The 10,331-nt window shown below is 40.3% G+C and overlaps 1 protein-coding gene across 1 annotated transcript in view; it reads right to left on the bottom strand.

The window, feature by feature from the left end:
* Nucleotides 1-965: 965 nt before the first annotated feature.
* The window catches only part of LOC140356028 (activin receptor type-2B-like), a 33,161-nt gene continuing 23,795 nt past the window's right edge, over nt 966-10,331 (bottom strand). The window contains exons 7-11 of the mRNA XM_072440719.1: nt 9,691-9,839; nt 6,677-6,791; nt 6,097-6,235; nt 3,593-3,723; nt 966-1,401 (exon numbers count right to left, since the gene is read on the bottom strand). Coding sequence (XP_072296820.1) covers nt 1,213-1,401; nt 3,593-3,723; nt 6,097-6,235; nt 6,677-6,791; nt 9,691-9,839 — 723 coding nt within the window. The 3' untranslated portion in view covers nt 966-1,212. The remainder of the gene's footprint in view (nt 1,402-3,592; nt 3,724-6,096; nt 6,236-6,676; nt 6,792-9,690; nt 9,840-10,331) is intronic.

Genomic DNA, 10,331 nt, shown 5'->3' with positions numbered 1-10,331 from the left:
GGATACAGCTTGGCTCTCTCAAAATCAGAGATAAAAATGTTCCGAAGAAGCCTATTGAATACCTGAGAGGTAGTTCCCCAGGGACAAGTCGACTGTCCCCAAATCTTCACAAAATGTCCGGGATGCTAGCTCCGCCTTCCTCCCGCGCTCCGACGCTCCATCGCCGCGGACGGAGCGTGGCCACAACTCGGGTTTGTTTGTTTGCTTGTTTTTAAAAATCTTCAACCCCTGAGGAAGTTTGTCTAACAGTCTCGACGCGGCGTTTCCTCCCGAGGCGCAGCAAGAAAGAAAAAAAGGTCCGTTCGGCCGCCGAGAACGGCCGCGGCCAAAGACGAGGAGAATGACGAACTTATGAGGTAATCAAAAAGAGTCTAACACAAAGTAATGCATGAGGTAATGACTTTAAGATTTGACACGTGCCCCGCCCCTTAGCTTATTCCTAGCGCTCACTACAGCAGATGGGGGCGTGTTAGTAACAAAAAAAAAAAAAACGGGCTGAAACGTAAAAAAAAATACCGGTACGTTTTTCGTTTTTGCGCGTTTTTGGAAACCCGTCGATGTCGCGAACAAAGATAGAGAACAGCAGCTACGTTTTTTAAGCATTTAGTGTTTTTTGACGAGATCAGTCGTTCTCGTGCAGATTCTTCGAGTTAAAATTATGTATGAATCAATTTAACCAGTATTTTTTGTTCTTTTGTTCAGAGTTCGTTCTCAAAACTAGTGAAAACAACGGCGTGATCCTTTTTGAATCTGGCTTGGATCTGGAAAAGTCCCGTTTTAGACCCGTGTTTGGTGTAAAAAGTTAAAAGTAGCACTGGGCTACATAGATTATATCAAATCCAGTTATTTTGTGTCTTTAACGTAGATTAATTTCATAGCTTTGCCTAATTGCTAAACAAAAAGGATCTTGTCTGGCAGGGGTTTTTTCCCATCCAAACCGTCCAATAGTAAAACACGCTTTTATCGTCTTCCATCTGAGTTTTAGACATCGCCCGATTCTTCCAAAACGTAAAAACGACCCAACATCGGGGAGAGGGGATATTAAAATAGCAGCTGCATTCATGACGCTTGTTTTTTGTTTTTTTTTCTACAGTTTTTCTTCTTTCAAAAAATTCACCGCTGAGTTTGGATTTGAATAAAAAGTTTAGTTTTTTTTCTCAAGGGGGAGGCGGCTGTGAACTCTGGGTGTGGGGGAAGCGGGCCGAGTGGTGCTCAGGTGCTGGACTCTTTGGGAGGTAGGTCTTCGTTGGTGAGAGCCGTTACTATGGAGACGGGGTTGTCGGAGGTAGGCCCGGTTCTGGAGATCTGGCCGATCCGCTCCTCGACGCAGCCGGCCGAGAGTCGCGCCTCGGCGTCGTGGTCCCAGCACTCCTCGATGGTCTCGCACATCTGACCCAGGCCCTGGAGGACGGGGAGAAAGAGGCGGGGACAAAAGGAAGAGAGAGAGAGGGCGGAGCCGTTAAAAAAAGGACATTGACATTTAAAGACGCTCGAGAGAACATTGTGACACCAAAATCCTATTAAATTTCAGAACTGGGACTTGGGCCTCGGAACTCCTGCCATGGTCAATAAATGGATACCTTGGGAACACACTTTTGGCAGCAGATAAAAATACCATCACAAAAAAAGAAAATTACATGAAAATTACACTTACAAACAAGGACTGGACTGATATAATTGGCATAGGTATGATGGGAGATAAAATTGGAAATGAACAAATTTAACAGACTTTGGACCGACTTGGGCCACTAGTTTGGGTGGTGATTTTGCTTCTGTGGATGTTTTGTGCTGCTTCAGTCCCGCTTTTGTTCATTTTGTTTTGTCTGTTGCTTTCTGGTTTGTTTGCTATGTATTTTTAAACAATATTGAATAAAAATACATCTTAAAATACCCCATAAAAGAGCACATATCTAGGAAATCCATCTACCACAGTTGGAAACTAGCTAAACTACAGCCAATACTGGCACATTTATAGAAATGTCGATTAATGTGCACTGTCCCAGTTCAAATATACAAATAATAAATAAATAAATAGTGGCAGCGACAGGAATTCAAAGGGGGACAATATAGCAACGTCAAAGTCATCTCGCTTCCAACATTTTACTGTAAGAACGCAGTTTTAAAGAACGCAATACGACAACAGAAATGCTCAGAACAAATCTGGCCATTTTTTTAAATAGAAATTTTAAACCAGGTGTGTTTTTTTAGGCTTAGAGGAGAGGACTTGCTAAACTGCTGTAATTGTATGTATTAACGAGTGTGAATGAGGCTGAATACAACTGCAGGCATGTTTTTGACTGTTATAAAAGGTGTAAAAGAGTGTGCCCGTAGCATGAACCAGCCTGTTCTCACCGAGCAGAGGCGACTGGGATGAACACGGACTGTGGTTCCTCTGCCCCCGTCAGATTAAGACCTGGTGCCACGAGGGGGGCACCGCCTTGCCCAAAGACGGGGGATACAGGACATGTTTTATTTATTTATTTCTTCTAACTAGCACCCGCTGCAGGCTTTTTACATAAACACACTTGCACAGCAGCTTCACAACGAAACAAGGACGTAATACAAATAAACCTGGACTTGTCTAGACCCAACAGAACCAAAATGAAGTGGACATCGGGAGTAAAGTGGGCTCAATCCAGGACCACACCGGGAAGAGAGTGAAAGCCCCCAGAAAAAAAAACTGTGATTAATGATGTGTTTGTACTGTAATGATGTGTTTGTACTGTACTGCCATTTTAATGTATTTTTAATGCTTGTAAAACACACAACATTTTCACTCTGATCACACCTTGATTTTGGAAAGTGGGATATTGCGGTCTAATCAAAATTGCAGTTTGATTTGGCACAATTATCTAAACAATCGATCTTATATTTAGACAACACAATCAACAAAATATCCAGTGTTTTTTGAAGCAAATCATTGTTTTAACTATGATTTAGACCTCTACAAATGTTCTAACATACATGGGCTTTTTCTGTTAGTTCCACAGTTCATTTTTTGTGCTCTTTAAACAGAATTGAGTAGACATAATCTTTCAAACCGTTTCCATCTTTAAAACAAAATCCTACTTTTTTAAAATCCCATCACGATCACTTTGTTTCTCCCTAGAACGGTGCCGCCCACAGGAAATACCAATTCTACGGTGTCCAAACGCCAATATAATGCTTCATCTACAGTAGGTCTTTAAGAGGGAGCTGCGCAATTAATCACACTTTAATTGAGATTCAGTCATTTCTAATAGCTAATGACACACTTGGGTCTTTTTAAATCGAGTCTACATTCAATCCTGTCAGTAAAAGAAGGAAGAATCCAGTTTGTAGCCGAGTTCAGACTTTGAGGGACAAAAATTGACACTCTTCTGCCATCGCCATGAGCTCGCATTATACATATTTTATTGTAAAAAGATTTCCTAGAAGAACAGCGACTCATTCAAATCGCCGACATCTCTTCGTGGAATCCAAGCCACATTAAAATAAATAAATAAATTAAACCTTCAGGGAAACTCTCGAAAGCGGCTTGGGTTGCCATCGCCGACCCTGAACCTGGAAAAGGTCGCGCCGTTTCTACCGTCGCCCGCGGCCCCGCACTCACCGGATGCTTGAGCCACACGTCCTTGATGGCCGGACGCATCTTCTTGTGAACCACCACGTCCTGCAGATCCTCCAGCGTCGGGTGCTGGCCGATCTCCTCCTCGAACGGCAGCATGTACTCCGTGGAAAAGCCTGAGGAGGGGGGGGGACACACACACAACGGAAGGGATGGAAACGTCGTTAGTTACGGGCGGCGGAAGCGAAGACGGCAGAGAAAACAAAACGTGGCGGCGGCAGGACGCGTTTAGCACACTTGAACTTTGAACTCTTCCACGAGGCGAAAACCAAACGGATCTTTGCTTTTGTTTGATCAGCTTGGAGACGCGTTGAACTTTGAACCCGACGAAGCTGGTTTGCTCGTTTCTGGGTTTGAAACGCACAGATACGGAGACGGTTTTAGCTCGCCCGTATTCACCCTCGCATTTTCATATTCAAAACGTTGAATCTGGTCCATTGGGTATTTAATAACCAATATCATTCAATATACTGTATTTTCCGAACTATAAGTTGCACCTTTTTTCATAGTTTTGGCCGGGGTGCGACTTATACTTATATTTATACTTATATACTTATACTTATATTTATACTCCGGAGCGACTTATGTGATATTATGTGTCATTTTCACACTTGCATTTCATACTCCAGTGCGACTTATATATGTTTTTTTCTTCTCTATTATGCATTTTTTGGCTGGTGCGACTTATACTCCAGTGCGACTTATAGTACGGAAAATACGGTAATTAAGTTGGAACAGTATTTTTGGGGCATTGGAGTCTTTTTCTTTGCATTTGTAGGGAACGCTTTCCATTTTTTGTGGGTAAAATAGATCAAACATGTGCTTTAGACCGTAAAATAAAGAATGTGTATGACTCATTATACTGTACAATTAGAATAAAGTCATTTGGGAGGGTTATTGTGTGAAGTAGTTTGAATATTATCGTTTATTGCGCTTTAGAATATCGTCACGGACATAAAAGAAAGCTCAAACGCAATAACCTGACATGATTGAAAGCCGTGATTGAAGCGTTTTGTCAGGTAATTGCTCCTGAGCCGCATTTATTCTGCTTTGACTTGTTCCTTTCTCAAATTCACGTCGTGTTTAGCTTTTTTTAAATTGCCGTTTTGTATAATTAGCCATGAGGATTGGCACACGGTTGTATTATACGGCACGTTGCAGCTCCGAGTACGCACAGAAATCAGAAATAGGAACAGCTTCATGTGAGTTTTATGTATTCAACGGTCCAGAATCTTGCGTACGTTCTGTGTTCTTGTGCCCGTAGCATGAACCAGCCTGTTCTCACTGAGCAGAGGCGACTGGGATGAACACGGACTGTGGTTCCTCTGCCCCCGTCAGATTAAGACCTGGTGCCACGAGGGGGGCACCGCCAAAGACGGGGGATAAAGACTCGCTGACAAATACGTCAAACTCAAGCTGAAATTAAATGTCATTTTGGGCGAAATCGGGATTCAATGCTCCGCCGTTTCACGTTTTCTCCTTTTATGATTAAAGTGCCCCCTACAGGTCGGTCGACTCATTGAACTAAAATGCAGTTAAGATAAATATCATTTGTAAAAAAAAAAAAATTCTAAATATATCACGGAATAGCTAATTTTTTAAGTTTATAATTTCACTTCCTGTTTGTAATTGATGACATCACACAAGGAAATTACCCAGAAAACACTGGGCAAAAACTCATCTAATGTCAGTTCTTTGTAATTGACAAATAAAAATAAATGAGACTTTATTTTGTTGAATTAGTCTTTAAAAGAGTAAACAAAAAGTTGTTTCTTTTGTGTAAATTCTGCATAAACTTTGACTGGATTGAGCGTCCCTGGTTGGATGTCACTTCCTGTCATTTTCAACAGCTTTTTCGACTTTTCTCCACAAATACCTGCTCGATCGGTGTAAAACTATAATTTGTATGAACACCAGGTATAAATAAACGAAATAAAGTAAAAAATTGAAAATCGTAAAAACCTGTCATAGGTACTTTAACGATTATGTTTGTTAGTAGTCGACTGGTCAGCGATTATTCCGATCTTACATAGAGACTCTGTAAATAGATTATCAACCAAATAACGGTTGATATATGACGACTGAAGGCTTCTGGATAGAGATCACATTTAAAAAGAAGTGTATTATTGACATTTTGACATGATAATGCCACTGTCATGATGTTAAAACTTATTTTCATGTCCGTTTTAGCGTCCGTCCAGTCAAAATATTTAAAAAAAAACTCATTGCAGCTCTAAAAGGTACGACTACATCTGATACAACGAGTGACGGCGCAAACCCTCAAAAAACAACAGATTTGCTTGAGTCAATTCTTAAAAAAGGCAATATAACAATTTGAGCAATTTTGAGTTGCATAAAACTGGTTGCATTTTGCCTTTAGCTTTGGAGATGTAGAACACTATACGACGCTCTCCCAGACATCATCCGCTCTGGCGCCGCCTTGTTGCCCCGCCCTCCCCCCCCCCCGCACCGGCCCCTCCCACGCTCACCTTCTGAGTCGGGGCAGCGCGACACCAGCTCCCACAGCACCAGGCCCATGGCGTACATGTCGATCCTCAGGAACGAGTCCCGCTGGAAGTTTATGGCCCCCTCCAGGACCTCTGGGGCCATGTACCGCCGCGTCCCCACCTGAGACACACGGCGGGAAGATGACCTTTATATCATTTTATACCAAAGAGAACAAACTACAACCTGCGCAAAATGAAATGCACCCATTTCAATCATTGAAACGGTCAAAATGTCAAATGTTGTAGCGTAAAAACATGTTTCCTTTCTTTGAGCAAACAACAAAATTGTAGCTGACTCATGGCAATACAAATCGATACCGCAACCCACAATATCGATACTGTATCGCCAGATTTAGTATCACTATATTTCGATACGATTAATAAAAAATTCCTTTTGGATTAATCCTCGTACATCATTGTCCTTCTGGCGTACGCGTTTTACTGCAGATACTCTTCCCAACATCACCGCTGGATCCGACACGTGAAGTACTTTGGCCTGTAGAAGTACTTTGGCCTGTAGAAGTACTGCTCAGATACAAACGCATGCAGTACACAGTCCTACCTGTCCGTGCGTGTCTCCCGGAGGCTTCCCGGGCTCAAACCGGACGGCCAGCCCGAAGTCCCCGATCACGGCCGTCAGATCGTCGCGCAGCATCACGTTTTTGCTCTTGAAGTCCCTGCGGAGCAAACACAAAAACACAGACTTATAGTAAATTAAATCTCTTTACGCAACATGTTTGACATTTGTAAACTGACAAACGCATGAATCACGTTATTACACCCAACGATTGTTTTAGTGGTCGACTTGTCAAACGATCATTTCTATTGTAAAAAGATGTTATAGATCTTTTTTTAAACCAAACTAAGGTAGAAATATGCGGGCTGAGTTCTTCTAGACAGAAAAATATTATACAGAAGTAGTGTATTATTAATGAAAATCACATAGTTTACGCTTTCTTTTTTGTTATTTTCTTTTAATAATGGCACCGTCTTTGTTTTAAAAGATCTTGTTTTTGTATTGTCCAGATGATCATTAGGAAAAATATGTTAAAATTAGTTTAAAAAAAATAAAATTGCGATTCGATGCTCCTCTGATTATTTCTGTTTTAATTTAAGGCTTTTATAAATACATTATAAAGCAAATAAAGGTTGAAAGTTAAATTACAGTGACTGAAGGCTTCAGGATAGAGAAGTGTGTCATTTATCACAATCAAATATCTTTTTATTCTTTTTGACATCTTTTTTATCTGGACAAAACAAACAAATGCCAAAAAAGCTTTTAAAAAACAATATGAAAAATGCGATAATGATTTCAATAGTTAGCGATTATTCAGATAAATGGTTAAAGCCCTAATGTTAAATCAATATATTAAGATTAATTAAAAGCTAAATACTGCACGGGTTGGGAAAAAATGACAATCTTAAAATTTTAAATGATTAAGTATGTTATTTTGACGCTTAAAATAAGACTCCTAATGTAAAAAGCACTCGACTTATTTCAGATTGTCCCTTGAGTTTCCTTGTTTTTGTCACTTATGCCAATGTATCTCAAATATGGACGTTTGGCTGTTTGTCGAGTTCGATCCGACACGTTTAAAATGCACTATTGAACACGGCACTGAGACTTGTGATCGACTCGATGCACATTTGAAAGCTAACGCACCCAATGAACTGTAGAACGCAGGCATTTCAGGGACGCTTTTCAGAATCTGAGACGCGTGCATTGACCGTCGTGAGCGTGGCACCAGAATCTACAGAGATAATGTGTCGCCGCTACAGGATCAGCACAAGGCCAAATACTGACATTTCTCAATCAAGAAATAAGGAAATACAGACGGTTAAGTTAAGTCTTTCATGAGTACTTAAAGTGGCGTATGACAGATTTTTACAGTTTTCTAATTTTGACATTATTTGGTGTATTTGTACCTGCTGTACATATGCATTATAGTTTTACAACAATCGAGCAGGTATTTGTGGAGAAAACGTTGAAAAAGCTGTAGAAAATTACAGGAAGTGACATCACACTCATTCCAGTCAAAGTTTATGCAGAATTTACACAAATAAACTACTTTTTTGACTCAATTTTAAAACACTAATTCAACAAAATAAAGTTGCAAAAAAACAAACTGACTTGTCATCAATTACAAACAGGAAGTGAAATTATAAACCTAAAAATTGTGCTATTCTGTGATCATTTTTTAATATATATATTTTTAAGCAAAATTCAAAATACATTAATCTTAACTGCATTTTAGCTCAATGAGTGGTCCGACCTGTAGGGGGCGCTTTATAGCCAAGATGCTGTAAAAAGCATTGAAATAAGATTCTGCATAATTTATCATCATCATAAGGGCAACTATTCAATCTATTCAATCTGTAGATATAATACTTTTCATACAATTTGAATGTAACCAAGGACGTCTGAGTGTAGAGCGCTTTAAGACATCATTCTAATATTGTGATGAGCAAAGTATTCATGGGTTTCACGTTCCGTTTGAAAAGGTGATACTTTGTGTACTTTTGCCTGGTCAAAACTTATAAAATGCAGTTTAGAATGGATTATTTTCACCACTCTGAAACCTGTAACCGCTACTAAATATCTGCATTATTATTATTATTCTCATTATCATTCTCATTATTATATCATCATTATTATCATCGTCATTGTGACCTAAAAATCTGCGATTGTTTCGATTGTACATAGATATAATTTAAATACAGCAATAAAAACAGGTTAAAACATGGTAAAAGTCAGAAATTGGCATTGTTAAATCAGAACGCCAAAGAAATAACACAGTCTTTGTTAGAACAGCTCTTTCCATACACGTCTTACAGTCTGTTAATGTTGTCAAATGTTGTTTTTTATAATAGTTACTAATGTTTACGGCCCTTTTTATGTCGTATGAATCTTTAAACCCGTGAAGAGATCAAAGTAACTCCTCCACTCTGGATATCCCAGTCCTTTGGTGAGCGTTCTGTCTCTTGTGTTCTTGTGCCCGCAGCATGAACCAGCCTGTTCTCACTGAGCAGAGGCGACTGGGATGAACACGGACTGTGGTTCCTCTGCCCCCGTCAGATTAAGACCTGGTGCCACGAGGGGGGCACCGCCTTGCCCAAAGACGGGGGCAAGAGTTCAGCTATACACCAGCTATGAACGCTCCAGCTTCACTGCACAATTAATACGGCAAAAATCCAACAATATGACGTGTTATGCAAGAGCAAAACTGTTGATCTGACACGTTGGACGACACTTTTCAGTAAAACAAAGGGAATATGAAATAAAAAAACATCACAAACCCTTCTATTGTCAATTTGTTGAATTATTGTTGTTTATTTTGTGTAAATTACGCATAAACTTGGGATAAAATGCTTAGTGTGATGTCATTTTCTACAGATTTTCCAAACTTATATTTACAACAGGTACAAACCCTCCAAATCAAGTCAAAATTTTAAAAGCATAAAAACTTGTCATGCGTCACTTTAAATCAAATCTACCCCGTTTGGTTTTAAGCGGGACTTTCAAACGGGAGACGGAAGCGACCCCCATTTACCCCTCCACAGCGCCCCCTGCTGTACCTGTGCGCGATGGTGGGTTTGGGCCCCTCTCCCTTGTAGATGGGGATGTCCTCGTGGAGGTAGGCCAGGCCGCGCGACATGGTCTCGGCGATGTGGCACAGGTCCGCCCACGGCACGGCGTTCCCCTTCAGGTGGTCCGTCAGCGAGCCCTGGAGGGCGGGACAAAAAAAGAGCGGGAAATCAGAACTCGAAACGCAAAAACACACGGCGAACAACTGCGCGGCCCTCGGTTTGAGACACTTGAATCGCCAATTCTGATCTTGTTCTGACGGAATTAGATTTGACCGCGTATAGAGACATAGGATATATACATTTTTTAACATTTAAATATATTTTTTTGATAATGAGCAAAAACAAATTACAAATTCAGGGAGTTTTAACGCAACATAACCCAACATTTAGATGATTATTCACTGGAAACAGACACAGCGTTAGCATACTGTTCTCATCAAGACCATAGATGCTAAACTTGTAGTATTTTGTGTCTTTACTGTTGACTATCACCATGACCATGAGTGAAAACTGGCCAAAAACACAGCAAACATAAAGAACTTTCAGTATACATCAATTGTTTTAAGATAAAAAAGCATCTTAGTGGAGGCTTCCAATATTAGCAAGTACTATTTTACATCACCTCTTTT

This window comes from Eucyclogobius newberryi, unplaced genomic scaffold (genome assembly GCF_026437365.1).
Source record: "Eucyclogobius newberryi isolate DKJ021-1_F unplaced genomic scaffold, fEucNew1.0.hap1 SCAF_12, whole genome shotgun sequence".
Lineage (NCBI taxonomy): Eukaryota > Metazoa > Chordata > Actinopteri > Gobiiformes > Gobiidae > Eucyclogobius > Eucyclogobius newberryi.
The sequence above is the reverse complement of the archived record's forward strand: the minus strand, read 5'-3'. Positions and strand labels throughout refer to the sequence as shown.